General features: G+C 47.5%; 12 protein-coding genes across 12 annotated transcripts; 4 read left to right on the forward strand and 8 right to left on the reverse strand.

Moving 5' to 3' along the window:
- Nucleotide 1: 1 nt before the first annotated feature.
- Nucleotides 2–2,472, forward strand: ONS95_002021 (uncharacterized protein). Its single transcript, XM_058495249.1, has 7 exons — nt 2–643; nt 737–818; nt 883–1,243; nt 1,294–1,600; nt 1,647–1,878; nt 1,926–2,015; nt 2,086–2,472. Exons 1-7 carry the CDS (start codon nt 482–484, stop codon nt 2,337–2,339), a joined length of 1,488 nt encoding a protein of 495 aa, XP_058355560.1. The 5' UTR covers nt 2–481; the 3' UTR covers nt 2,340–2,472.
- A 90-nt stretch (nt 2,473–2,562) lies between these two features.
- Nucleotides 2,563–2,826, reverse strand: ONS95_002022 (uncharacterized protein; the record flags this gene model as incomplete). The annotated part of the gene is made up of 1 exon (XM_058495250.1): nt 2,563–2,826. The coding sequence occupies one exon, from the start codon at nt 2,824–2,826 to the stop codon at nt 2,563–2,565; it is 264 nt and encodes an 87-aa protein (XP_058355561.1).
- Nucleotides 2,827–3,005: 179 nt separating this feature from the next.
- Nucleotides 3,006–4,463, reverse strand: ONS95_002023 (uncharacterized protein; the record flags this gene model as incomplete). The annotated part of the gene is made up of 6 exons (XM_058495251.1): nt 3,006–3,187; nt 3,319–3,433; nt 3,487–3,629; nt 3,682–3,901; nt 3,959–4,220; nt 4,276–4,463. 6 exons carry the CDS (start codon nt 4,461–4,463, stop codon nt 3,006–3,008), a joined length of 1,110 nt encoding a protein of 369 aa, XP_058355562.1.
- Nucleotides 4,464–5,197: 734 nt separating this feature from the next.
- Nucleotides 5,198–5,590, reverse strand: ONS95_002024 (uncharacterized protein; the record flags this gene model as incomplete). Its single annotated transcript, XM_058495252.1, has 1 exon — nt 5,198–5,590. The coding sequence occupies one exon, from the start codon at nt 5,588–5,590 to the stop codon at nt 5,198–5,200; it is 393 nt and encodes a 130-aa protein (XP_058355563.1).
- An 808-nt stretch (nt 5,591–6,398) lies between these two features.
- Nucleotides 6,399–7,477, reverse strand: ONS95_002025 (uncharacterized protein; the record flags this gene model as incomplete). Its single annotated transcript, XM_058495253.1, has 2 exons — nt 6,399–6,976; nt 7,063–7,477. The coding sequence occupies 2 exons, from the start codon at nt 7,475–7,477 to the stop codon at nt 6,399–6,401; spliced, it is 993 nt and encodes a 330-aa protein (XP_058355564.1).
- A 749-nt stretch (nt 7,478–8,226) lies between these two features.
- On the reverse strand, nt 8,227–9,772 carry ONS95_002026 (uncharacterized protein; the record flags this gene model as incomplete). Its single annotated transcript, XM_058495254.1, has 3 exons — nt 8,227–8,816; nt 8,886–9,548; nt 9,610–9,772. The coding sequence occupies 3 exons, from the start codon at nt 9,770–9,772 to the stop codon at nt 8,227–8,229; spliced, it is 1,416 nt and encodes a 471-aa protein (XP_058355565.1).
- A 135-nt stretch (nt 9,773–9,907) lies between these two features.
- ONS95_002027 (uncharacterized protein) lies at nt 9,908–10,947 on the reverse strand (the record flags this gene model as incomplete). Its single annotated transcript, XM_058495255.1, has 2 exons — nt 9,908–10,587; nt 10,716–10,947. 2 exons carry the CDS (start codon nt 10,945–10,947, stop codon nt 9,908–9,910), a joined length of 912 nt encoding a protein of 303 aa, XP_058355566.1.
- Nucleotides 10,948–11,517: 570 nt separating this feature from the next.
- ONS95_002028 (uncharacterized protein) lies at nt 11,518–14,865 on the forward strand. Its single transcript, XM_058495256.1, has 5 exons — nt 11,518–12,734; nt 12,793–13,060; nt 13,123–13,727; nt 13,788–14,121; nt 14,230–14,865. Exons 1-5 carry the CDS (start codon nt 12,458–12,460, stop codon nt 14,606–14,608), a joined length of 1,863 nt encoding a protein of 620 aa, XP_058355567.1. The 5' UTR covers nt 11,518–12,457; the 3' UTR covers nt 14,609–14,865.
- A 47-nt stretch (nt 14,866–14,912) lies between these two features.
- On the reverse strand, nt 14,913–16,345 carry ATG6_2 (autophagy protein 6; the record flags this gene model as incomplete). The annotated part of the gene is made up of 2 exons (XM_058495257.1): nt 15,527–16,345; nt 14,913–15,454 (listed from the first exon to the last, which is right to left on the reverse strand). The coding sequence occupies exons 1-2, from the start codon at nt 16,014–16,016 to the stop codon at nt 14,913–14,915; spliced, it is 1,032 nt and encodes a 343-aa protein (XP_058355568.1). The 5' UTR covers nt 16,017–16,345.
- Nucleotides 16,346–16,575: 230 nt separating this feature from the next.
- On the reverse strand, nt 16,576–17,942 carry ONS95_002030 (uncharacterized protein; the record flags this gene model as incomplete). Its single annotated transcript, XM_058495258.1, has 3 exons — nt 16,576–17,550; nt 17,601–17,700; nt 17,752–17,942. 3 exons carry the CDS (start codon nt 17,940–17,942, stop codon nt 16,576–16,578), a joined length of 1,266 nt encoding a protein of 421 aa, XP_058355569.1.
- A 1,353-nt stretch (nt 17,943–19,295) lies between these two features.
- On the forward strand, nt 19,296–21,522 carry ONS95_002031 (uncharacterized protein). The gene is made up of 4 exons (XM_058495259.1): nt 19,296–20,234; nt 20,280–20,470; nt 20,522–21,166; nt 21,238–21,522. Exons 1-4 carry the CDS (start codon nt 19,763–19,765, stop codon nt 21,262–21,264), a joined length of 1,335 nt encoding a protein of 444 aa, XP_058355570.1. The 5' UTR covers nt 19,296–19,762; the 3' UTR covers nt 21,265–21,522.
- Nucleotides 21,523–22,568: 1,046 nt separating this feature from the next.
- Nucleotides 22,569–24,560, forward strand: ONS95_002032 (uncharacterized protein; the record flags this gene model as incomplete). The annotated part of the gene is made up of 6 exons (XM_058495260.1): nt 22,569–22,697; nt 22,749–22,892; nt 22,960–23,435; nt 23,498–23,782; nt 23,841–24,027; nt 24,075–24,560. 6 exons carry the CDS (start codon nt 22,569–22,571, stop codon nt 24,558–24,560), a joined length of 1,707 nt encoding a protein of 568 aa, XP_058355571.1.
- Nucleotides 24,561–26,731: the final 2,171 nt, after the last annotated feature.

Below are 26,731 nucleotides of genomic sequence, written 5' to 3' on the forward strand. Positions count from 1 at the left end.
GTAAAGTGGTAAAGTGGTAAAGTGGTAAAGTGGTAAAGTGGGGTGGGTGCGTGGGTGTTGTCCTCAATAATGCCAATGCCAACAGACGGGACAGGAAGAGATGTCTGGACAGTGGGTGGACACCACCGCACCTGTATGTCTAGATTATTGTACTGTAGGTACTGTAGGTACCGCTGATGTTTGAGATACAGTAGGGGACACGTAGGTAGGTATTTTTGCATCCCCATCTCCATCCCCATCCCACTCTCGCGCGTGTTTTTCATCGCGGAGAGGGCAGGTAGGTAGGTAGGTAGGTACCACTCGCTGTATCGTATCGTATCACCCTCCGTGGTCGGTCCCGTGTCCCGTCTTGAGTCACTTCACTTCACTGAGATGCGATTGGTACTTTTGGGAGCGAATATAGATGTGCTTCAGCCGCATCGTGAACATTTGAGAAGTAGGCTTGTCAGTTTTTGACCAAATATAGTTGCAGCCTTTCGAAATGGTCCTCCCTGTGGACAATCCGACAAAGTCCTATTGGATTGAGGCGACGGAGCCTGAGTTGAGAGCTTCTACTTCAACGGAACAACTGCCAGCAGAGACGGACGTGATTATTGTCGGATCTGGATATACTGGTGCAGCAACGGCGTATTGGATACACAAAGTAAGTGTTTTTCCCACTCATTCTTTTTTTCTTTTTTCTTTCCTTTTTTTTCTCTCTTTCTGTCTCATCTCATGCTGACTTGAAAATTGCCAGTTCACGGACAAGACTGGCACGACGCCAAGAATGTGCATGTTGGAAGCCCGAGATGTCTGTGGTGGAGCAACTGGTCGAAATGGTACGTTGAAGATAACCCAAAGAAGTACTCACTCAGTCCAGTCATATTGATGAATACATGCTAGGCGGCCAACTACGACCTCACGCCTACTCACGGTATCCTCCCTGGTCCGAAAGATTCGGCCCAGACATCGCATACGAGCTCATCAAACATGAAATGGCACATCTCCCAGCATTCAAAAATCTGTTAGCAGAAGAAGGTATCACTGAAGAAGTGTGTTTCAAACTCGGAGACACTTTTGATGCTGCGATGTCAGAGGAAGCTTGGATGAGACTCAAAGGAGCTTATGAGTTGATGAAGAGAGATCATGGGGAGGATGGCGAGGTCGTCCGAGATTGTAGAGTGATTGAGGATCCTGTGGTTGCAGAAGAGTTTACGCAGATGAAAGGGTGTTTGGCTGCTGTTGTGCATCCTGCTGGTCAAGTGTAAGTATCCTTGGATATCGTTGAGCTTTGACTTGAGCTGACTTTCATAGTTGGCCGTACAAATTCGTGCACGCACTGCTCAGAATTGTACTCAAGACTGGTCACTTACAATTGTACGACCACACACCCGCCACCAATATCTCAGAGCGAGATTCAAACGGCTGGATTACAGTGACGACCCCCCGGGGAGTCATCCAAACACGAGCAGTAATGCACGCCACCAATCGATGGGCATCACACCTCCTCCCCGACTTCTCAAACCTTATTTCTGCAGGTCTGGCAACTGTAGCGGCAATCAAAGCCCCAAAAGGTTTCATCAAGCACACTGGAGCTCAGCATTGGGACAGTATCGTCAATGTATGGTCGGTTATCTCCAAGTGACTTTCGCTAAGCAAGATCGCAGAATTACCACCTCCAACTTCCACCGCCGTATAATACTATCATTGTTGGTGGTGCCAAACAAGTTCTTGTGCATGATCCGAAGTGTTACATAGGTAGTGATAAGGAAGACAAGTTGATTCCGGGTGTGCCGGAGTTTTATCAGTCTTGGCCGGAATCTGATATTGTTGAATGGGAGGGGAAGGATCCTGCGGAGCTGGGCTTGGAGGTCGAGGATGGTGGATGTTGGACGGGTGGTAAGTGATTTGTGGCCTTGTAATGTTATTTAAGCTGACATGGATAGTCACCTCCTCAAGTATCGACAACTTCCCTTTCGTTGGCGCGATCCCAGATCGGCCTGGACACTTTATTGCAGCGGGGTACACAGGGCATGGTATGTTTGCTTTTTTTTCATCACTTCAGTTTTAATTCATAGAAAGATCTTTGATCCTGATGTATGATAGGTATGCCGCGTATCCTGCTGTGTGCCGCGCATATTGCGCCGCTCATTTTAGATTCTTTGGGGGTGGAGTTTACCCCGCCGAGCCTCGTCGAGCCTTATCCAAAGTTACCAGCACCCTATGAGATTACGAAAGAGCGGATCGATAGATTACAGAAAGAAGATACGAGTTTGAGGTTTGAGAATAGTGTGAAGCAAGCGGAGGAAAGTGCGAAGAAGGCGTTCTGTAACACGGATAGATGCAGACCTAATGCTTGATCATCTGAGTGTATCTATGAGGAGTTTGTCATCTGAGCAACAATAGAGGCATACACATGGGTAGAGGCGAAAATCGAATTCTGATTCTTTAACAAAATCATAATTGTCTACATTTATCAAACTTAATTCGAACCCCCGGTCATGAATTCATTTCAACTACCGTCCCAATGTAAACTCCTCTACACAAAGTCCATGGACAAAACAGTGACCTCTCAAAACATACCTACACAGCTCTCTCATCCAACTTCGCCACCCCAACAATAACCTCCGCCTCCTCATCCACATCAACATCCCTATTCGAAGGCGCCTCCGGAATCATCCTTATCAACAGTACCATGCACGGAATCGTCAACACCAAAACCGCACAATTCACATAAAATGGTATCCTGGGATCATCACCCGTGTGGGAGTTAATGGCATACGAAACAGCTTGACCAGCTGTTTCGAATGCACGGAATAGTCCACCGGTTCGAGACGATGCTTTCATGTCTGTGGAAAATGTGCCGAGGATCCAGTAGAGAGAAAGTTGGCAGAGATACCCCGTGGTGAAGATGATGAGGTAGGGGAGGTAGGCTTCAGCCCAGGCACGACCGTTGCTGGGATTGGTCAGCTTGTGTGCCTACCGAAGCTAGGGAATCTGGGTGGGCATGGAGGGGAACTTACAGTTTATAATCCAGTGCAGTTTTCGAGGTCCCGAACTTGCTGTATTCGATTCCGATCCAGATGAAAGCAGCCAGCTTGTGGGATGAGCCAGAGGAGGAAGGCGATCCATGCTCGCTTTGGTTGGGACCACCGCTTCCAGTCGAGAACTTTGCCGTAGATCACGACCATGGGGATTGTGATTGTTGCTGGAATGTATGTTAGAGAGTTTACGACTAGTGCACCTCACTACCAAAACCGCTTTGGGAATGTGAAAAGAATATAACTGTAATGCGGTACCAGCATCTGGTAAAGTTTGGGGAGCAAACGCAGAACTTACGGGTTATGAGTGATGAGAGAGCGCGAGCTCGAACTGAGAAGTGAAGTGACAGATAAGTCCCTAGTGTTCCGCCGTAGAAGAACGAGTAGAATGCGGGAATGAACACGAGCCAAGTCTACGGAATCGAGTCAGCTTCCAAGTTATTACCTTCACGCTGATTATGCGTACCTTCTTCCGCTGAAGATGCTTCCACAAAGCTGCGAACTCCTGTTTCCAACTGACACCCTCTGAAGAAGGAATGCGCTCGCCGTTCTTGCGTCTAACGCGGGAAGTAGGCGAGAGCAAGAAAGCCCAGATTACACCGGTACATTCTAGTCACATCATCAGCAACCATTGACAAATTGGAAGGCCATCTCCACTCACCGAACCCAACGAAGATCAAGTATGTGGACCAAGCGATGCCGCCTGCATTCGAGTTCTGATAGTTCGTGGAAAAGTTGATCGCTCCTCCAATGATACTTCCGGAGTTTCGCATAGCAGACCAGATTCCTAGGTAGAATCCTCGATCGTCTTGTGGTGGATATGATAGCATGGCAGTCGTCTCGCCCACGTATAGGAAACCTCCAGTAAATCCCCCCAGGATCTTTAAAAATAGTTAGCATTCAGTATGCAAGTCTCGAGTGATTGGGCAGCGACTCACTTTGCAAAGTAGGAGATACCAGTCCAGCCCATATCGCGCCTTGACATAATAACTCGACCCAGCAAGGGGCATTGTAACAGCTGCAATCATACACGACCATCTTATGCCAAACTTGTTGATCAATGGACCACCGAAGAGTGTCATCAAACATCCCGAAGCGTAACCGAGGGATGTGGCAAGGTTGGCGAGGTATGGTGTTGAGAGACCTCCGCCACCGAGGTTGCTGATAGCATCTGACATTGCTGGGCCGACGAACGAGAGACTTGAATAAAGTTAGCATGTAGTAAGGGATAAGAAGTACAGTTTGGTTCTCTTACGCTCCAAACATGATCATCTGAAACAGAACACCACGGTAGAATTTGGTCGTCCATGACGATCCCAAGTACCCATCGTCGATCTCAGCGAAGTAAGCTGCATCGAGGTCACCGCTGTGAACTGGGACATCTTGAACGTCATCAACAGCAGTTTTGTTATCATTATTGTCTTTGGATTGGAGGCCCGCCATGATCTGCATTTATGAGGAGATATCGATGAGATATTATGGGTATGCATCGAGAAGGAGGTGAAGTCTATTATACTCTGACCAAAACCTGCGTCCTGATTTGCCAAGGTGGTGTGGTGGGTATAAAAAACAAGGTTTCAGGGGACTCCGGGACTACTCCGTGCTGGGTTATAGATAAGGGTTGCAATTCCTGGGGTTGAGACCCCGTATTTGAGACCCGGTATCTTGATCAAGAGTGGGCTTGTCACTTAATTCAGACTTCTTATCTCGGGTATCCCGTCGTCGACCATTAAGATTCAGTAGAAGCTCCTTTGAAACCTCAGAGTAGCTGCTTATTGTATCTTGGCAACCTCTTGGTGATAACGAGTCTTGATCTGCTGTACCAGCCAAGGATCGGAGTACATTAGCTGAACTCCATATCCCACTTACCAAGTTCCGAATACAAACACGAGGAAGCTCATGTCACTGGTATTCTCTTCAGCACCTGTGCGAAGTACCCGAGTGTATTCTACTTAACATAATTCACTTGGTTTCTTTAGCCACTGAGGAAGTTGTTTGCGTGCACAATCATGCATGTAGGAATAGTTGAGTATTCAAGAGTGAGGGAGGCTATCCCTGCAATTCTCGCTAAATTACCCCGCATTTGTTTACATCATCCCTGATTGAGAATTCAGACATGAAGAGGATGATCCCATTATTCCACAGAGTGTCTCACCACTTGCCGACACAACCACACTTCATAGCTTGATCTTCCATCGCAGTATTGATCTGTGAAGGAGATCAGCACTCCACCGATCCCTCTCAATCTCGCCTGCCTTTAGCATTTCACCGACAGTGGTATTGGCATCGATCCTGTGTAGTGTGATGGCTTTCATGATACAATCTAAGATCATGGACTTGCTTATAACGGTCGATCTTTGAAGTCGTCCGCTGGTGCCTTGTTTCCCCATGTCACTCCTTGCCTGCCCCAAAAGCTGGTCATGCTCATCCAGTAACGCCGAGCTTCGGTCAGTGGCATACGTATCGAAAGGTACGACTGGATCGTAGTACCCGTACTGTGCACTGCTCAGATCGAGAGCAAAGTGCTCATTGCTTCCATTCAGTCTGACTCGAAAGAGTTGGTGAAGCATACCGGGTTTTGGATGCTCTTCTCCATTGGCGAGGATGACGATGAGCTTTCGCGAAGGGTCGTTTGGGGCCACAGTAATCTCAGGAATTTCGGATGCGGTTCCTAAAAGCCGTTATGTCAAAGTCATTGTTCTAGAATGCAGTATTAGCGGCCATTGGAAAGTTTAGAGACCTGCACGTCATACCTTTCTGGACTTGCAATCATCATGAGCGACTTCAACTCTGCTACTCATCTGGACCTGAGAATGTTCCCAAGATAGCTTCAGTTAGAGCCTGATGTAGACAGTTACATCCTTTCGAATGCTACGTGGCGCTTGACATGTCTGAAACATGTGGATAGCTGTCCAAAGAGCCCTACAAAATCCGAGCGAAATTCCGCTGGGCTTGTGAAGGCCACAAAGAAATGGATAAATTCAGGAAAAACAATTCGAACTTTAAGGTATGTTGAACATCTTAAAGGCCTGTTTGATGATTCTGTCACATTCTACTGAGCGTCTCAAACAGAAACTGCATCCTGCAGTTGATGAAGGCAACATGTACGATCCTGCTTTCCGAGACAATTAGAAAATCGAAAAGGGCAGATGATGACAAAGGGATGTTTCGGATAACATGTTCGTTAACTTTCCCGATCAATGATAGCAATCATTTGCCATTCTGATTTCCACGTCACCTGGTTTGGTATCTTTATGTGCCCCACTGCATCCGTGCCAATCCCACGAAAGTCCAGAATACAGAACCTCTCCAATGCTTTCTCCACCGATCCAGAGAGAACAATGTGACTTTATTTGGTGGCATTCATCACAGATTCTTCTACCTTGCCTTTGTTTCTTTAGCGTTTCCTCCCGCATGTGCAGCCTTCTTCGCCTTGCCCTTCTCAGCCCTCTCCCTCAACCACGTATGATATTCTCCCAAATTCTTCGCCATAAAACCCACCAACTGATTCTCTTTCATCTTGAATTCCCGAAGCGGCAATTTCAGCATCTTCATAATCGACATACCATTCTCTTCTTCCCACTTCTTTGTGCTCGACATCAACTCCTGGCACGATTCAGCGTTGAGACTAGCGACGATGCCTTTGATATCCTTATGTCCTCGTTCAGCGAGAAGCCGATATTTGGTGCCACCGAAGTAGTTGAATTGTTGATGAGTGATGTAAGTCGATATGCGATTGTGTATGTATGTCTTCCATGGAACGATGGGTTCGAAGTAACCGTATTGAGCGCTGGATAGGTCGAGGGCAAACTCCTCGCCGCCGTTCAAGAGTTTTATTCTGAGAAACTCGTGCTCAAATTCTGGGTTGTGCACATTATTTAGAATGTCGACGTCTATCATATGGAGCTTCTGGTTCTTGACGACTCCGCAGCATTCGGAGAGGCTGGATGCAATGCCTGTGATTTGTTAGCAGGTTGATAGAATTGAGGTGGGATGAACTTGCCAGTCAAAGTGTACTTGAGGATATCATGCATCCACGCACTTGCATCATCACAAGCGAGATGAACTAACACAGACTTCCTGTCCTCCTCAGTTTGGCATAGTTGCGTGGGGAAAGGTATGAGACAGTCCGTCTCCGTTGTAATCACGGGATTATACCTTCCCTCATAAACAATCAAGTGTCCCTGAGACTTCTCCATTCTTGTGATCAACTTGTCAAACATCTTCTCTCGATACATGTAGAACATCTCCTGTAAGACTGATCCAGCCCGGTAGAACAGCTTCCGAATTTGTAGACGTTTGCACAGTTTCTTATGATATTGCCAGTCCTCTTTTTGGCAAGCGGAGCTGCAGTAATAGATGGGGTTGATATCATCATCGATTGCCGGGACGTCGTTGCACCCGGTGCAGGCGCGCTCAGCCGCTTTTCCGCAGTGTGCACAAGCCGAGGAGGTCATCGTCGATGCTCTCGGCGAAATTAGAACTGAGGATCAAGTGATGGTCAGACCGGACTGGTGTGGCTCTGGAGCCGTGCAAGTTCAAAGGAGAAATTGAAATGTGATCGCGGTCGCTGGGACAAGACCGCCGTACGAACTTTACACGTTTAGGCAACACATTGCTTGGGAACAAGAAACTACTGAAATATAGACTTTCAGGCTAGATTTCAAATTCACCAATGTAGCGCGAGGTCAGAAGTGTTTGCAAGGCTATCACCTCTCCAAGTTGAGTGGCAGGCGCAGAGATCACGTGGGGGCGACACGCTCGCCTAAATTGTGGAGCCAAAACATGCAGCATGTAAGGTAATGACCAGGATACTGTTTGATTGGATTCACCTACCCACATACTGAAAATGCTTCAAAAAAGAATCAAAACTGGTTGGAAACTTCGCGGTACTGTAATTAAAAGCATGACCATCACAAGAATGCGTCAATCGATTTTGGTTAGTCGTAATTGCTTGCAATGTCTTGCTATCAAAAGAAGCTTGCTAGCCATACATACCAAACATCCAGACCAGAATATCTCCCTGTCAGTCGTTGTAGTTTTACTCAACTCCAATCCTTAGCAAGTAAGGCGTGCATTGTAGATATTTTCATGTCCAGTCTTCCAATACTCCAGAGAATGGTTCATAGAAAAATCCGAGCAGGACACCAACCTTCTTATTCAATACACACATCCGACCTCACTGCTTCCAGGACACATCTCTCTTTCAAATTCTTGTAATTCTTGGATCCAACACAAAAGCAGCAGCAGCAGCAGTAACAGTAGGCTTAGCATCCTCCGCGGCCGCCGCCCTCACAGCCATATCATCCAGCCTCGTCTGAACCTCATACGCCAAATAATGCACCAAACCCTCCTTCCTATTCTGAAACACCTCCGGACTAGCCTGCAACATACTCTCAATCCTCGTCCCATACTCCTTCTCCCACTCCACCGCACCACTAACCAACTTCTCCGACGCCAACAAATTAATCCTCGTCAGCGCACCCCGCCGACTCTGCTCATTGCGCACACAGTTTACTCCCCAACGCATGGAGTGTCTGCCGCTGAATGGGGTGGGAGGTGCATTGGGAAGACCGCGGGAGGAGTACTCGGAGAATGGGGTGAGGGTGTTGAAGTGGCCGTATTGAGCGCCACAAAGATCGAGGGCGTAAGTGCCGGCTAGGTTGTGCAGGGTGATTACTAGGATGAAGTGTTCTCGGGGGTAGAGATCTGGGTAGCCTTGTGAATAGATTATTAGGACGGATTGGGTGCCTGGGACTGGGACGACTCGTTGTTCGCTGATTGTGTATGCGCAGTCTGAAATAAAAAATTGGTTTGTAAGAGGAATGGATCATGAAATGGGTTTTCAAGGGGATGAGAACTTACTGCTCAAGAAGTAGCCAATGAGATCATGCATCCAGACGATGGACTGTGCGCTGACGCCATGAGTGAGAATAGCTCTTTTGTCTTTATTCTCATTGTCCTCATCGTCCTGAGAATCCTCGCCAAACAAGTCGTGTGGTAGCTTGTGAAGATACTGTAAGTCATTGGTCGGACGTCTAGACTTATCCTCGTGAACAATCAGCTGGGTATGACCACCCTCCTTAGTCTTCTCGATCTTGGTCACAAGTCTGTCAAACGTCTTCGCGCGGTACATGTAATAAATCTCCTGAAGACATTCGGCAGCGCGGTACAGACTTCGAAGCGTATTCACAGCTTTGCAGATCTGTCTATGTGCTGGTCTGTCTGTATCTTGGCATTTAGAACTGCAGTAGTAGGTATCTTCCTGTCCAGGTGTGTCGCAGCATCCTGAACAAAGACCGTCGCAAGGCTTCCCACAGAAGCAGAATCCAGCCACTGCGGTGGTGTACACTGAGGTTGGTGAACTACTGACGGTGGTTGGTGAAGTCTCGATTCGAGAAGTGTCTGTCTCTTCAGGTACGGCACCTTCAGTCGCAGTAACTGCAATGCTTGGAGCCGCAGATAGAGGGCGAACGGGGCTGGTGTTGGCTGAGTAGAAGATTTCTCTTGGGGTATCTAGGAACTGATCTGCAGCAGCATTAGTCTGAGTCCTATGGCTCGTACAAGTAGGGAAATGAAAGATATACACCTTGAGAATCCATGATGAAAATCTTTTGGCGATATGCAGCAAGAGATGAAGGGCTTGTAGGTTCCAGAGTGAGAGCCGATCTGTCAAAGATTTTCGAGGTTGTTGATTGTGGCAGACTCGCTAAGAGTTCATCTTCGAAGGTAGAAACGATGACCCTTGTCATCGTGTGAACCCAATCAAGAGAGCGAGTGATTGCGGCATCGGACCAAAAATTCACCAGTCTGTTTCTCTTTGGATATTGATTTACTCATTAAGTGATCATGTTCTCAGAGCAATAGCATGGTAGAGCGACTCTTGTTCACGCCAATGCAACATGCTCCACCTCAGACTTGGCACATGAATGCCTCTTGCCAGGCCAGCTTCCGTTTCCATTTACGCCTCTCAAAGATTCATCGCCCCAGCTGTTACTGGGATCATCCAGATGTCTCCCCTCGCCGACACCAGAGACATCAACCAGCTTTCCAAGGATAGCGAATTCCATCTTCAGCTTGTAGCTGTACGCCACACCCTTGAACACCTGCTCCAGAATACTAAAGCCAAGATATTCTAAAGCCAGCAAGGCAATGTCAAGCACCACAATCACAATGTTTATCACCCCAAGTTCCCACATTGTGCGTCGTCCTCTGCCTCCTTTCTCCAATACCCTGGAGAGCCGCCATACTTCTCGAATGTACAGGCCAGATATATAGAACTCTTGGATACAAAAGAGCGTCATCTGAACTTTTTCCATGATGTGGATCCCATCGAGGAAGCGCGCTGCGATGCTGGTGTTTGGATGGTATGTTCCGCAATGAAGAATGGTTGTTGTGGTGTAGAGCACAAAGCCGTTGACCAGAATGAAGATGAGCAGGTTCCATAGAGTCTTCTTGGACTGTAGTAACAGCCCAAGTCGTGAGTAGAGGACTATCGACTGGCCCGTTATGAGAATCGCCCAACCAATGTTGTTGAGGATATCGCCAAGCAAGTGAGGGCCAGTTTCTATGAAACGTCAGCCAGTGCATGTGGCCCTGGATTAAATCTGCAGGGAGAAGTAACATCGACGGGTCTCATTAAACTTTCAGTGTGGGGGTGGGAATGTTCATGGAAGTGATCAATGATTCACTTACTAATGTATGCAATAAAGAATCCAACACTGTAAGGCAGAACCGAGAACGAGGTGATGAACAAACTCCAGAAGTAAAGTCCACTTCGTCTTTTGAAGGTTATGAGGACCAGGAGCAATAGCTCTATGGCATTGCTGATGGATATACCAGTGCAAAGAATGACCACCAACGCAGTTGCTGTCCATTCGCCTCGAAATGGTCGATCGGAAATGTTTGATGCCGGTATGGAGGCCATCCTGAAGACTGATTTTACTTGCCGCAACGTCGATCTTTAAGAATTACAGTATAGGAGAGGCTTTGTGGTATTGTATTGACACCCAAGATTATGTGGCAGTCATGGAAGTTCTGGTCTTGGGAATTGACAGCTGTAAGTGCTATGCGACCGTCTGACCAGGCTCAATGTTGTATCCAGGATTCCTGAGAGAGAGTATGGCATCGATGCACCGAAAATGAATACATTTTCAAAGATTTTGAAGACTTGTAGTGAACAGAAACAACTTGATGCAATATTGCAAAGGAATTTGGAAGACATGTCGTTGAAAAGGAATGCGCGAAAGTCAAAAGTATCTAGGAAAAGCCTCCCCCATCACTTCAACACAACTCCATTCCTGGCGCACCAATGGATGCGCAGCAGTGAAATGTCTCACACGGCTGGAATCAACTGTGGCTTGGGGGGTCGGAAATGCTAATATGTCCCCGCCATCAGGTGTATTGGGGCATGAGACCAGGAAGTGGTTCTACCCCGCACTCAATGACACTTCGCTAGATCTCCATGACAGTTCAGCAGTTCAGCTCACCATCACTATCAAGCTTATTCCTTTGATCCAGAGACATGGCACCGGTTCATTTTTGTTATTGTCGCTCAATGAAATTCAACCGTCTCGAAATGCATGGACTCTGGTGGGCCCAAGACGATGGAACCAGCCGGTGAACAGGGCATGACGAAGCTTAATTCTTGATCATCTGATATTTAGTAGCCAATAACGTTGACGAAGATCCTAATTTCGCCCTATAAACAAGCATTTAATGAACGGTCCAACTGTATGGCGCGCTTGAAGATAGCGGCGGCAAACCAATGATCAGTACGAGTACCGCCCCAATCCCGCAAGCAAATCCGCTGCTAGGGTGCATTCTCCTCTCCAGCTGATTCGACAACCTCAAAACTATGCAATCCCGATTTCCGACGAAGAGCTACTCGAGCTACTGCAAGAATCAGAGACACAACTAGCTCCAACACACTTCACATAGGATTATCCAGTCAGAAGCATCCTCCCATCATGAAGCGAAGCTTAACGGGCTTAGACGGGGAAGACTTCCAACCCCGCCTTTTCCCACCCGCATCTGGAGCCTCCATCTTCTATCCCAGAAAGATCTAAGATATCCAAAGCTTCACGGCGCTGAGATTTCCACCTTGTTTTCCGACTGTTCTTAGTGTGTTCGAGAAGGACTTTGCGATGCAGCCTCCATGTGATGTGTGCGCCACACGGTCTGGTTCGTGATGTTTACAGGAAATGAAGGCATCGCGTTTTAACGACGCCAAAATGAGAGACCATGAGACTTCTATATAACTTCAGGTCAATTCCTTCAAAGTTTTGGAATCAGATCATCAGCTTCTTTCTGCTCTTAGCATCTCATCACATTTTCAAACAGCCAGCGAACAACTAAACAGTGTTACTGGTCGCCAATCCAGCAATCAACCTCACCGAACCAACCCACAACATAAAGCTTGAGTACTCTCAATCAAGATGTCCGGTAAACAAGACTTTGGAGCCGAAAAACACCCCCAGCAACTTGAAATCGAAGAGAATGGCCACTTCGACCGTTCTTGGAGAGACGAGAAGTGGGACGGCAACAAAACCCTGCAAACCGAAGCAGCAGAAGTCTTCGTCGACGAGAAGGAGCTTGGCCCTCTCGCTGCACTGAAGGCTTATCCCAAGGCTGTGATGTGGTCGCTCATCATGTCCACTTGTGTCATCATGGAGGGATACGATACCAACTTGCTCAGCAATTTCTTCGCTTATCGTATGTCCAACTGTTTACTTGGACCGTGCAAATAACATTGCTGACGAATGTGAAATAGCTTCGTTCCAGATCAGATATGGTCGCTTCGTTGGAGTTTCTCGCCAAGTCCCTTCTGGCTATCAACTCACTCCTGCTTGGCAAGCTGGAATCAACAACGCTCCTGGTGTCGGAAGTTTCTTCGGTACTTTGCTCAACGGTTATCTCGTTGCCAAGTTCGGTCAACGTCGTGTTGTAATTGGTGCTCTTACAGCATTGAGCTGCTTCATATTCATCACTTTCTTTGCTCCCAATTTGATCGTCCTCTGCGTCGGAGAAATTCTCTGCGGGTAAGTCTTCTTGTACTTCGTACCACACCCAGCACCGTCCCTCGCTTACATTCTTTCAACAGCATCCCGTGGGGTATCCTGGCTACCGCACCACCCGCGTACTCGTCTGAAATTCTCCCAACATCTCTCAGAACATACTTGACTTCCTACACCAACATGTGCTTCATCATCGGACAATTCATCTCCGCCGGCGTCCTCAAGGGCCTGGCAAGCCGCGAAGATCAATGGGGATACCGCATTCCCTTCGCCTTGCAATGGGTGTGGCCCATCTTCCTGATCCCACTCATCTACCTCGCACCGGAAAGTCCCTGGTATCTCGTCCGCATGAACCGCATTGAAGAAGCCGAGAAGTCCATCCGCCGTCTGCAGAGCCCCAAGGCAACGCACGTTAATCCTATGCGCACCCTCGCTACTATCGTGTATACCAATAATCTTGAAGAGCAACTCTCTGTTGGGACCAGCTATTGGGATTGCTTCAAGGGGTTTGAGCTTCGTCGAACGGAAATAGCGTGTGTGTGCTTCGCTGGACAGATTCTCTGTGGTATCTGCTTTGCATACAACAGCTCGTACTTCTTCCAGAATGTTGGCCTCGGAACGTCCGCCACCTATTCTCTTGCCCTCGGTGGAACAGCACTGGCATTGGTAGGCTGCTTCGTCAACTGGTTCGGTAAGTCTCAAAATCCCCTCACCACTCACCAAATCCCAAACACTAACTCTTCTCTTCCAGCCCTCATGCCCTACTTCGGCCGCCGAACCATCTACGTCTGGGGCATGGCAGGCATGTGCGCCGTCCTAATGCTCATCGGCATCCTCAACATCTGGACCGATCGCCCCTCCATCGGCATGACCCAAGCAGTGCTCACCCTCCTCTGGACATTTATCTTCCAGCTCTCAGCCGGGCAGCTCGGATGGGCTCTCCCTGCAGAAATGGGCTCGACTCGTCTCCGTCAAAAGACAATCTGTCTCGCTCGAAACGCAAGCAATCTGACCGGTACTATTGGTGGGACTCTTCAGCAGTATTTCATGAACCCTCAAGCTTGGAACTTGAAAGGTTATACTGGGTATGTTTTCCCCTTCCTCTACTCACAACTCTCTAGTCCCCAGATCGCATTGAATCAAATCCAATAAATTCGCTCTAATTGCAAATAACTAACACACCCACCCCACAGATTCGTCTGGGGCGGAACCTGTTTCTGCATGTTCATCTGGTCCTACTACCGCCTCCCGGAAACCTGGAACCGCTCCTACCACGAGATCGACGTCCTCTTCGCGAAGAAGGTATCCGCGCGCGACTTCTCCAAAACCATCGTCGACCCCTTCAACGAGCACGACAATAACGTCCTCGCTAAACAATACGAGACGAAGGATGAGACGCGTCGCCCGTCGTTCGTGCCCAGTATTTCGAAGAGGATTGGCGATAAGGCCGAGATGGCGATGAGGAGGGCGAGTGTGATTACCGTTGAGGGCGAGAGGAGTAGGAGGCCGAGTATTGCGCCGGCGGTGACGGAGTTTTTGCAGAGGAATTCAATGGGTGCTAGGGGGGTTTGAGGCGAGGGGGAGATGGTGAGGAGTCAAGGATTGAGGATTGAGGATGGGGCTTGAAGGGAGAAGCAGTGTGAAAATTGAGGAGGGATTTATAGTCGTTGATTCTGATTAAGTTTGTATTGTGCTTGTCAAGTCTTGGTTGTGAAAATGCAAACTATGATGTTTTACTTCACTGCAATGTTTGTCAAGAACTTTTGAAATTCGGTTTGTACAACGCTGTAGCTCATTTTATGACCAATTCAGCAACGGCTTCGCTGTGATCTCCTCTCCCTTCTTCAAGGATCGCTGACATAGACATCGCAACCATTTAGTTCGCTTTCACTTTCTCAGAGAAGTTTTTAATGCACTCCTTGAGCCCCATAGATATAGCCTCTACTAGCTCATCTCTCATCTTCTCAAACTCACTGGTCTTCGCAGTGCTAAGCATATCCTTCAAAATCACCGTATCCTTTTCCCAAGCCAGAAGTTTCCTCATTAGCGCCTCCGAAATCGTCGCATACACCAGATGTGAAAGTGAAAGCTCACTCTGATCAGTTCGTTTTCCCGTCTGTGCTCCATATCTTACGTTGGCATTTGCAAGGAAAGTACCGTTTGACCGAAACTTGAGCAGTGTCGGATCCTCCAGGATGTGATATTGCCGGTAATGATCCCAGGGCATGACAGGCTTGTACATTCCAAACTGCGCACCTGTTATATCGACAATATATGTCTCATTTGAGCCGTCGAGTTTTAAAGACCAGACCATATGCTCGCTAGCTGCCATTACTGCACCTTCGGCGTCGATACGAACTACTTTTTCGATGTGGTCCTTGGGTATAAAAGTAACTTCGAAGATTTCGGATGAGAAGTCTGTTTTTTGGGACTCAAGTTAGCTTTCGTATATTAAAATCTAGGCTGCGAGCTAGAAATGCGTGTGCCTGCCTTTAAGGATATACTTGGCAATGTGGTGCATATGAACAATGGCACACCAGCTAGCATTGTGCGCTAATGCCGCATTTCTATCCTCCTCCGTCCATCGCATCTCGTCCAGCAGCTTGGACAAGTCTCTAAGTTTAGAAGAAATCTCCGCCATATCGCCTTGTATGAGCTTTCCTTCGTGGAGGTACAATTTCGAACCTCGCCTTTCAATCTTGGCTAGTCGTTGCCCATGTACCTCCTTCCGAAAAACATTGAAGATTCGCTGCAATAAATCGCCAGCTCGATAAATCATCTTTCGTCTCTGGAGAACCTGGCAGACGCTTTTGTGTTTCTTCCAATCGGTCTTTTGGCACTCCTTGCTGCAATAGTAGACCGGCTTGGGACCGCTTATAACGATAGGAGCATCTTTGCAGCCAGCGCAAGCTTGCCATGTGTCTTTGGAGCAGCTTCCACACGGCTTAGTGGTCTTGGTGGTAGAGGGTACTTGGACCATTGTGTTGTACGTGAAGGTTAAGGGCTGAGGCTTAGTCGGAGATACTTTTCGATGCTGTGGCGTCTCGGTTTTCTGGGCAAATGTTACCGTTGATGAACTACGCAGACAGGAGTGGGCGAGTGAGATAATTTTCAAAGAGCTTAGTAGGACTGGTGGGACTGGTGGGACTGGTGTTCGAAGCTCGGCAGATTTGATGATGAGTGCTCGAAGCCAGGACTTACGTTGGACCTTCTGCAAGGAGGGCCGCAACTGGAGAGAGAGAGATTGATATCTGCTTAAAATGGATGCTTTGCAAAGAGCTAATTGATAAGTTGGGATAACAGATGAAGTATTTCTTGAGATGATGAGAAGAAGAGAAGTTGACTGAAAGCATGGAAGGAGAAGGAGATGCCGTTACCACGTGACTCCATTCGCAATTGCCGTTTCTCGAAGAACACCTGGATGCAAGCCGAGCTCAGAAAGAGCGAGGGACAGAACAGCCTCGAGTATCGCGTTAGAAAATTGAGAATAACGACCAGAGTAGAAGCACCCTACCAACCATTCTATTATATCATACCAATCAATCCTTCGCCACCTTTTTCGCCCTATAGACCTCTCCCGTCCTCTCAATCTCCTCCTCAACATTCTTCCCCCTCCCCTCCGCCTCCAACCTCCTCACAAGCGGCAAAACCTCCCTCCCAAACGCCTCAATATCCTCCTCATAGTGCAAAAACGCCAAAAGCACAATATCAATCCCCAAACTCTTCAACAGCAAAATCCGATCCGCAACCTGCTCCTTCGTCCCAATCAGCTTCGTTTTAAACCCGTCATTATACTGCACCAGATCCTCAAACTTGCTATCAGCCCACATGCCCTTCTTATTACTTGTTGATGAGCCGGCCTGTTTGACGGCGTCGCCGAATGCTTGTACAGCTTCTTTATCGGCTTTGCCTTGGATTTCGGAGAGGAGTTGGATGGCTTCTGCTTCTGTTTCTTTGACGATTGCGAAGCCGTTGACTGCGAAGCGGACTTCTCCTGATCGGCCGGCTTTCGCAGCGCGGTCTTTCACGTCCGCGATTTGTTCCTGGAAGCCTTCAAGTGTGTTCCCGTTCATGAAGTAGTAATCCGAGACATTCGCGCCATTATCCCTCGCATCAATTGAATTACCTCCTTGGAAGATCAGAGGATGGGGACGACCAGGTAAGGAGAGGGGTTTGGGCGAGAGTGGATAGTCGTGGAATTGGTAGAAGTCGCCTTTGAAAGTGAACTTTTCCTCTGTCCAGATCCCTCGTAGACATTCAATGAATTCTCTACTCCGGCGGTATCGCTCTGCGTGTTCAAGCCACCATTGTCCGATGCTGGTGAATTCTGCTTTGAACCAGCCGGACACGACGTTCACGGAGATGCGACCGTTGGTGTAATGATCGATGCTGGCGATTTGCTTGGCTGCTACTGCGGGATTCCAGGGTCCTGGGAGGAGTGCGGCGATTACGTTGAGTTTCCTTGTGGCGTGTAGGAGAGCTTGTGAGAATGAGACAGATTCATGTTGATTTTCCTGAGAGTATTAGCAGCAATTCGGATATATTCATTCACGGTAGGACTCACAGCTCCATATCCTGCCATGAAGCGAATTTGTGACAGCGCATACTCAAAGCCGACATTCTCAGCTGTTTGCGCATACCTCACGTTTGCTTCGTAGTCCCAACTTAGCAGAATCAGTAACGTAAAACTGCCTGAATAAGGATGGGATGCCTACCCAGTTCGCTGTGGGATCTTTGAAATAACCAGTCCGCCTGAGACATTTGGAACCCAGTATGCGAACTTGACGCGATCAGGATCATCGTTGATATCTGAAGCTGCAGTGTAATGGTCTCCATTCAATGCAGCATTTCCATTCTGGGCGACAGCGGCAGTGCCATTGGAAGTTCTTTGCCTCTTTGCAGACATGATCAATTGCGATTGAGATAATGAACGATTTGAGGCACTGGAAAGAAAAGAAGTTCAAAAGTTGGAAAAGGAACGCAGCTCAGATTTGGGAGCTTGGAGTACGTGAAGAGCTCTGAGCTACTTAGCTGCCAGCTTTCCTTTTCCCCACCCCGCAGCTCTTTCATGCTCATCTGCAGGCGCGAATCATCCCAGCAGGGAAGGCTGTTCTAGCCTTCTTCCATTCTGTGTGGATCCGGACTGCGATGGATGCTTTGAATCCATGGAAGCGTGGATGATGTGCTTTTCAAAGTTCGGGATTATGGTGCAATCCACCCCCATCATGAGCAAATAATCCCCATCCCCAATCGAGACTTCGGATGGCGATCAGCCGGAGAAACTTGCTTTGGAAGGGAAAACAAACAAAGATACTTCTCAACTTCTTCGAGCTGGACTATTATTGCATAAAGTGATAACCCGGGTCCCATTTTGGAGTCTGTCGTTGGAGGAGAGGATGGGATGTCGTCAAGCTTGAGGTCCAGGTCATTGTCTCACAAGTGCCGAGCCCCGCGAAGCGCAGCGAGGTCCCGGAGTCAATCCATTCAGCGGGTGACACTTTCCAAAAATTTGGTCCTGGTCCCCGTCGTAAAGAATCCAGCATGTCGGACTGGGTCTGAAAAAACTGGGGTTCTCAAGTGTACCTTTGATTGACCTATTTGCAGAACTTTTACAGTATCCCCGCAGGACAGGACATTTCCTGAAGTTCGTCTCGATGACGGAATACGGAGATATCTCCGGGACAGCGATAATCTCTTCATAAAAGAGTCAACACCTTCTCGTAGCCTATGCCTAATTCTCTGTTTATTGACTACCGGATCGAGGAATAGTAATTACGAACCAGATTCCTCTGGATAAGCAAGTGCTGAAGACAACTATTGTGCATTCTTCCGCACCTCACCAATCAATCTCATCAAGTTTTCTTCAGCATCCAGAAAAGCGGCACTAGATTGGATGTGGTCGCACCAAGACAGATAGGACATTTTGACATGATGAAATCTATACCTCCTAAGACGCCATATTAGGGTTCAGGGTATGCCGTGGGGGTGAGGTAGCGGGGTAAATATCCTTGGACTGAGATAAGGGCAAAGATTGATGATAGACGCTTCCTATTCATTTGTATAACAAACCAGTTTTGAAATGATGGACGAATATTGTTTCAGAATATGTCGCGACGGCTTTGGAGTATTTTTCAAATTTTTACCTACAGATGTGATAGAGAATGAACTCCTCCCCCGCGGTTCAGCCCTGCATCGCCAAGCCTTGACCCCGCCATCAAGTCATGGTCCACTCAGAACTCAAACTCAACCACATCCTATGTCAACATCTTCCCCTCCACAAACCATCCAATTTCCCAATCTCACGCAAGGCGCTGGAACAGTATCCAAACAAGCAATTTTCACTCTCCCATGCTCTCGGCACATGCAAATGCCGCTGCAAGCTCTACTACAAGCGTAGGGCCTGAAGCTGACGTGCTCGTCGATCGACCAAGCTATTCCTGATACATCAAGCTCCCTTAGCTCCCACAGCTTGCTTCCCAGCTATGGTATCACGCAATCCTTATCGGCTTGTGAGAGGCTGTGTCTAGTTGTACCAGGTATGGTAGCTATGGCGATGATTGAGAGGCTTGTTGCACCATCCAGTTGTGTTGCGTTACTCCAATATATTGATAAGTAAGGTAGGGTGGTTCAGTATTTCTCTTATCGTCGATTGTCCTTTCTTTACTTCCAAACAACTTTGATATCAAACTTGGAGCTTCACTTGTCTTTTGCTTCTGCATCGAAAACATGGCTCCATCAGTAGCAGACACCCGAGTAGCCACCGAACCAGCTTCCAAGAAAGCTAAACCCAATCCCACCTCTGACCCCACTATCTACGATATCCACCATCAAAAGTTCACCAGCGATGGCCTCCCCTCTACAGCTTCGGCATGGATTGAGCGAGCTCGCCAAGTAAGCGAGATCTTTGCGCAAGATGCCGCAGCACGAGATATCGAAAACAAAACACCCCGCGCAGAAGTCTCGCTTCTGAAGAGCTCTGGACTTCTAAAAGTCCTTGGGCCAAAAGACATCGGTGGCGGTGGTCAGGATTGGGAGGTGGGGTATAAGGTCATAAGAGAAGTGGCGAAAGGGGATGGCAGTTTGGGGATGTTGTTGGGGTACCATTTGCTTTGGTCGACTACAGCGAATGTGGTGGGAACGGATGAGCAAAAGGAGAGGATTCAAAAGTTGATTATTGAGAATAATTATTTTGTGGGAGGTGAGTATCTCAAGTGTGATTGATGATATTTGTTGACAGCTCTAGGTGCTGTTAACCCAAGAGATAACGACTTGAACATTACCGAGGAAGGGGACCATCTCGTGTTCGATGGATTCAAGAATTTCAATACTGGTGGTGTTGTCTCTGATTTGACTGTTCTTGAGGGAGTCTACGCCGGAACAGAGCACCACATCTTCGCATTCGTCCCAACCGTTCAACCAGGCATCGAATTCGCCGTAAGTTTCACTAACCCTCCACATCGCGATACAATTACTCACAATCCCCAGCACAACTGGAACAACGTCGGCCTCCGCCTCACCGAATCCGGCAGCGTCCGTATCAACAAAATCCCAGTTCCCTGGACCGACGCCCTCGGCTGGGACACGCAAACCAAACTCCCCAACCCAGCGTACCTCAGCATTCCCTTCGGCAGCCTCCTCCTCCCCACCATCCAACTCGTCTTCTCCAACTTCTACCTTGGCATCGCACAGGGCTCCCTCTCCTTCGCCGCAAAATATACCAAGACTAGTACTCGCGCTTGGCCCTTCGGCGGCGACAACAAAGCTTCCGCCACGGAAGAATTCTACATCCTTGAGCGCTATGGGAATTTCTTCGCACATTTGCGCGCTGCTGAGACGCTGGTTGATAGAGCGGGGAAGGAGATTGCCGATGTGTATAGGAAACATGGTGAGAAGCGGACGGTGAGTGAGCGAGAGAGAGGGGAGGTAGCGGAGTGGGTTGCCAGCGCGAAAATTGTGACGACTGATACGGCTTTGAGGGTTACGGCAGGGGTGTTTGAGGTTACAGGTAGTAGGGCGACGGGAAGGAAGGTAGGGTTGGATAGACTTTGGAGAGATGTTAGGACGCATACGCTGCATGATCCGGTGGCGTATAAAAATAGAGAGGTTGGGGAGTATGTGCTGTTGGACAAGGTTAGTATTCCTAATATTTACCGCTCGTTGCTCATGTTCAAGTTTGATGTGCGTTGCTAATGATTGAACAGATCCCTGAGCCAACTTGGTACACGTGATTCTCAACACTCAGATCAGTGCGTGTTTACTTCTTCAATATTAGCCGCCCATATCATCCAATAGTTGTCATGAATGGATATTAACTCAGAAAAGAACTTGAATGGTCCCTATTTCTTCTTATTCAAATTATGATATTAGCAACAAATGTTCAACCTCTCCCCCTGTCGTGAAAAGGCATCAAAATGTAGAATAAATGGCTGCGGTTCGTAGGCAGTAAAATGGTAGACAGAGAAGTTTGGGAGATGTGAAGACCTTGGGAGTTCTGAGCCGCAATTCTGCTGAGGCTGAAAATTGCGAGGAGGACACTTATTCGGAAGGAAATGCCGATGACGAAATACCACATATGCTCGCTGCATCATTTTGAAAAGCAGACATGGGTTACTGAAGGATGTGCTGGCGCGCACTTCGGTTTGAATGAATTGAAAAATACAGAATTGAGTCAACAAAGAGAACTTTTTCCATTGTTTCGATAGTCTTTGTGACTTCTAGCGTATTAAATGTCGCGAATAATCCGCATTCCCCCAGAACATAATTACTGACGAGCTTGAGAAGCTCTACAGCAGATGTAAGTCCATCGGACATATTTGCTTTCATCTGTCCGAATATTAAAAAGATTTAAAAACATATCGTCTCATATTTGAAGCTTTAGTCATTACCTGAATTTTTATTTACCCAAGACAATGCCCCTATCATTATTCACATACCCAAAACAGGAAACCAGATGCCAAGCCCACGAATTTTCCCTGATGCATACATATGGACCGTCAGCTTCAACACATGAGCAATCAATCTGCAATTCATCTGGAGTAGCTGATATACGCATCTCGGCAAAATAAGGGTTTCTGGTTCGTCGAGGAGCGCATGCCAAGCTAAGTTCACCCCACCATGTTTACTTGAACAAAAAACGCCATTTGCCTTACAGAAGGTATAAAATTTCCAGCTCAACGGGACCATGAGTGTAGATGTATTTTAATGATCTTCTGATCAAGTGCAAGGTGGCATGTAGCTGCATGTTATGATGAAGTTGGAGGTCGATTTGGAATCAATACGAGTGGATTTCGCTTAAATAACGTTGGCGGATTGAATGTAAACAGTCATGCTTGGGATGCTCTGACGAGCGAGGGCGAATGTCGCAGAGCGATGACTCCTCGATTTCACGCGCAGTGCGTTCTTCTTTGCAACGACCTGAGCTTCGAGTATTTATTGATCTCGAAAGTCCTCTTTCGACAAACAACCACACGCACACCACCAGCATTTCTCGAGGAAAACTGTTTGTGGATTAATCGAAGAGAAGGCGAACAAGATGAAGAACAAAAGATCGAGTAAGCGAAAGTTAAACGCTTCAACTCACCCTGATCGAAAGGTCGAACCCAAGAAATACAAGGAGACGGAGGAGACTAATACTCGTCGTCAAGCACGCCGCACCTACGAAGTACAGCTATATAACTCAATGACTTTGAACAAACTAACTCTGCCCTAATAGGACTATCATGGCTACAACGACACGTCTGCGGGAATGAGTCCTGATAGGTATCGTCCGCGCAAGTCCTCCTCCGGCTCCTGGCGACAGCCTCGGTTGCTCGACCAGTACGCAACGGACAATTATCACCGAAGCTCAGACAGAGTTGTAAGTTGCATATATCTCAACAAATACTTCTTCATACTACCAGTATCCTGTACTAACAACTGCCCAGAGCTACGAGAAAGACTATCGATATGATCATCCCCATGACCATCGACATGACCATCGACATGACCATCGACATGACCATCGATATGACTATCAACATGACTATCGACATGACCAGCAGGGTGAGAACAAGCGAGATCGCTACCGAGGGCGCAACCACTTCCAAGATAATACCCTTTCAGCGCATGACACCGATTCTCCTGAGACTCCCATGCTTAGACCTGCTCGTACCCCTCTAAGTAATGAAAATCCACAAGCCAATAAGAACACGGGTGGTTCTGCTGAGCCTCATCCTAGCTCATCCGTGGAGTGTTCTACCACCCTATCCACAGTGGGACCCATTAAGACTATTCCGGACACCAAGGCCAACAAAGAGACAGAGACCGCATCGCAGGGCATTAACATCAAAAGTGCTGAGGCTACTGATTCAAAAGGCCACCAAGCCACAACGACGGTCGCAGATCGGAAGGAGAGCTCTGAGTATGCAATGCTCTTCTGTGCACACCTTGCTCCGAAGACCACTAAGCAGACTTACAGGGTAGCTTCAGCAGGTTTGGAGTTCTTCAAACCATCCGGTTCGAATGGAACAATTACACCATCGGCGGTAGATATGCTATCTTAGAGTTTGACGACCTTGATCGTGCAGAGGAGGCATTGAAATGGATGCAAGGCTGGGAGATTAACCTCTTTCGGTTGAAGTTGACTCTCTACAAGCACCCTGAGCAAGAAACTTCGATGCTCTCCCAAATTGCAAAGAATATGACAAACAAAGAGATTGCAAAGTTGTGGAATGACCAGTTCAATGGTCTTGAAAAGCTTGCTTATCTGTATGTTCATTCCATTGATGAAGAGAATAAAAACGAGAAAACAATCTAATTCAAACAGATTCAACCAGCGAAACATGGGCAATCGCCATGCTAAGTTCCAAGAACGGGCTCTGAGACTGGCTGATGAGTATCCCAACCATCGACCAATCTCAAGCATCGCGCGGAAGTACGATGAAGCTTTCACGCACCTTTTCCAGATGATTGGCCATATCGAGGAGAGACGGCTGAGCTTTCCGGAGTGGACAGTAAGTTTTCAGTGTACGGCCAGTGGGATGTACTGACACATAAGTAGGACATGAAGTGGCATCCGAGCGACAGCCGTGATAAAGTCAGCGAGCGCTGTTGCATTCGAGATTCAATTGGGGGATTGGATGAGTGCTTCAAGGACCTTGACTATCTCGATACCGTATTCCGTGAAATAATCGACTGTACCGCGAACAGAGAGGGTGATATTGTCTTCGAAACCCGTCACGTTCTCAACGATCTAACGCATTATGGCAATGGAATGCTTCGTGATGTTTTCAATTATCAAGGACTGCACCGGTTTATGAATGCAGGCATCGATGAGGTGAAACGATATGCTAAGGAGATGCAGGAGGCTTCAAACAAACGTATCAACACCGCGAAGAGAAGAGCAAAGGCTGGTACATTATCATTCAAGAACAACGATGGTGTTGGCATTGGTGTTTGGATTGGTGAAGGGCCATTGGAGGGAATACTGATGATACCGAGGAAGGAGAAATTTCTGATGACGACGACGCATGAAAATTGCCTCTAGTCAAAAGAATCAGGGGCATCTCTAGGAGTTTCGAGCAATAGATTAGACCCTGTTGCGTTGCCTTTAATTAATGTCACCCTTAGTCGAGAACTTCTCTGCCCTGCTTCTACTTCAATCCGGAAACGTGACAACAGGAAGAGTGTTTAGGTAAATCCGGATGTACGAACTTCCACCTTGCCAGCAAGTGGATGGACGGCTTCATGACTGTACACTCTCCTGTATTGTATGAAGTGCTTCCGTTGGTTCAAGAACAAGAGCGAAATACATATCCATGTTGCAAGTTCCCTTCGACTTTGCAAATATCTAAATCTACCTCGACCAGTCTCAGGCGTGGTGGGGCACACCGCGACCCTGTCAGCTGCCAAAAGCGCCCTCCTCATAGCCCACGTGCCCCTAAGCCAAAAAACCTGGAAGGTATCATAGCGGGTGCCTTAGTGGCCTTACAGGGCATCACAGCCTGGAGGACCACTAACTTATGTCTCTTCCTCGCTTGGTTTAGGCTCTCGCTTCAGCGGACCTTACAGGGCCTTCCAGGAGGGTATTCCCGGTGGGAGCTAAGAGGATATTCGCATCTAATGACTCAAAAAGAGGACTGTCTACTCTACACTCATCCTACGCGCTTGTGTACAAGGCTCCACTCCTTCGCACAACACCCTATACAGCTTCTTCTCTGGACTCATAATTCCTATGGAACTATCGAAATTTATTGACTGTTCTATCCGCTGGACCGCTGGGCTGCTGCCAAGATTGCACTTGACCATGTGATACCACGAAGGTGCCCGTTGATGTCAGTGTAGGTACCTGTAGCAATCGCCGGAAGCGAAGTGTAATTAAATCTGGCAGCAGCTTAACGGAACTTTGTTTTATATCTGCTTAAGTGATGGTTGTATCTAATGGCTTAAAAGGAGCGAATGTAATTCCTGACGTCGCCTAAATATAGCAAACATAAAGTGAAGAAATCCTTGGATAGCTTAAAAAGAATCTAAAATATACTTCTTATTAAGTCAGGAAGAAGAAAAAAAAGAAAAGGAATGGAATTGTCAAGAACACAAGGCTTGGTGGCTGGGATGTTGAGTCAATGGTTCACTTACACAATGAAGAAGACTAGACTCCATGTAGAATCGGAGGCCACGTTAAACAAATCTGACCTAACCGACGCTACACAGGCGAGACTGCCCGCTGTCTCAATCGCCCGGGGGTGCCGCGATCCATAATGTCAGGTGGAGCCTGCCAGATACACTTCACGCGGGCCCCGGTGTTGCTTCAAAGAAGCCTCTTGTCGTAAAGCAGCCGATAGCTGAACAAAGTTTATATATCGAACGTGAGTGCTACAGACAATCAGAGGTAGAAACACACACGGGAGCTAATTATAGTTGGCTATAATATGCATTAATTGTGTGTGACCACATGAATTGCCTGGAGTTCACGCTGTAACCACGGATGACATGGTATTCTTCGAAACTGGGCTAAGCGAAATGATACAGAAGGGGAGTAAGAATAGTGCCGTGTGTAGATACTAGAAAGTTGTTAGTGAAATGTAACGATCGTGCAGCCACTATCCATGCGAACTTGATAAATGTTGTCGAAAATTCATTACTTCGCTAAATATATCACCAGAATCGACCGAAAGTGAATCGGACAAGTTTGTTGCAGGGGGTTCTGCCGGTAACCGAGAATAATCACCTTGGACATCATACAAAAAACTACTACGTCAAGGGCTGTGATATTAACAGCGCCTATTTCACAGAACAAACCTCGCATGGTTCTTTTCGCTGTCATCACACTCGACCCTTATCCTGCTTAGTGTGAGGGGTTGGACATTGGAGAAAGAGGTGTTAACCAACTTCAACGTAGCCTTTGGTAAGTGCCCGCTTCAGGTCCAGATAAAGAAACTGAGTTCGCCAATGTCTGGCGAGAGTTTAGAAGAAGACAAGAGCTATCTTCCCTGCATAAGCCCAAAATGCTCCCCTCACAATCAAATCTTAATTGGAGTTGTTCTACTGGATTTGTTCACCCATTAGACCCTCCCAGTCGTGATTCTGCTGCCTGAACAAAGGCCAATACTCATGTACTCGCTTCTTAATTCTGGCAACTACACTGAATTTTCTTTAGTAAGTAGAGGGGCAGATCTAGAAGCAGATCGATGATCTAATCTTGCTCTCATATCTGAT

This window comes from Cadophora gregata (assembly GCF_030347475.1).
Source record: "Cadophora gregata isolate MNR1 chromosome Unknown scaffold_10, whole genome shotgun sequence".
Lineage (NCBI taxonomy): Eukaryota > Fungi > Ascomycota > Leotiomycetes > Helotiales > Ploettnerulaceae > Cadophora > Cadophora gregata.

Coding starts and splice junctions, on each gene's coding strand:
- ONS95_002021 (XM_058495249.1), top strand. CDS start 482: ATGGTCCTCCCTGTGGACAATCCGACAAAGTCCTATTGGATTGAGGCG. Junction 1,879..1,925: donor TGGTGGATGTTGGACGGGTG/GTAAGTGATTTG, acceptor TGACATGGATAG/TCACCTCCTCAAGTATCGAC. Junction 2,016..2,085: donor AGCGGGGTACACAGGGCATG/GTATGTTTGCTT, acceptor GATGTATGATAG/GTATGCCGCGTATCCTGCTG.
- ONS95_002031 (XM_058495259.1), top strand. CDS start 19,763: ATGGCTCCATCAGTAGCAGACACCCGAGTAGCCACCGAACCAGCTTCC. Junction 20,471..20,521: donor AACCAGGCATCGAATTCGCC/GTAAGTTTCACT, acceptor CACAATCCCCAG/CACAACTGGAACAACGTCGG. Junction 21,167..21,237: donor AGTATGTGCTGTTGGACAAG/GTTAGTATTCCT, acceptor ATGATTGAACAG/ATCCCTGAGCCAACTTGGTA.
- ONS95_002028 (XM_058495256.1), top strand. CDS start 12,458: ATGTCCGGTAAACAAGACTTTGGAGCCGAAAAACACCCCCAGCAACTT. Junction 12,735..12,792: donor CAGCAATTTCTTCGCTTATC/GTATGTCCAACT, acceptor AATGTGAAATAG/CTTCGTTCCAGATCAGATAT. Junction 13,061..13,122: donor GTCGGAGAAATTCTCTGCGG/GTAAGTCTTCTT, acceptor TTCTTTCAACAG/CATCCCGTGGGGTATCCTGG.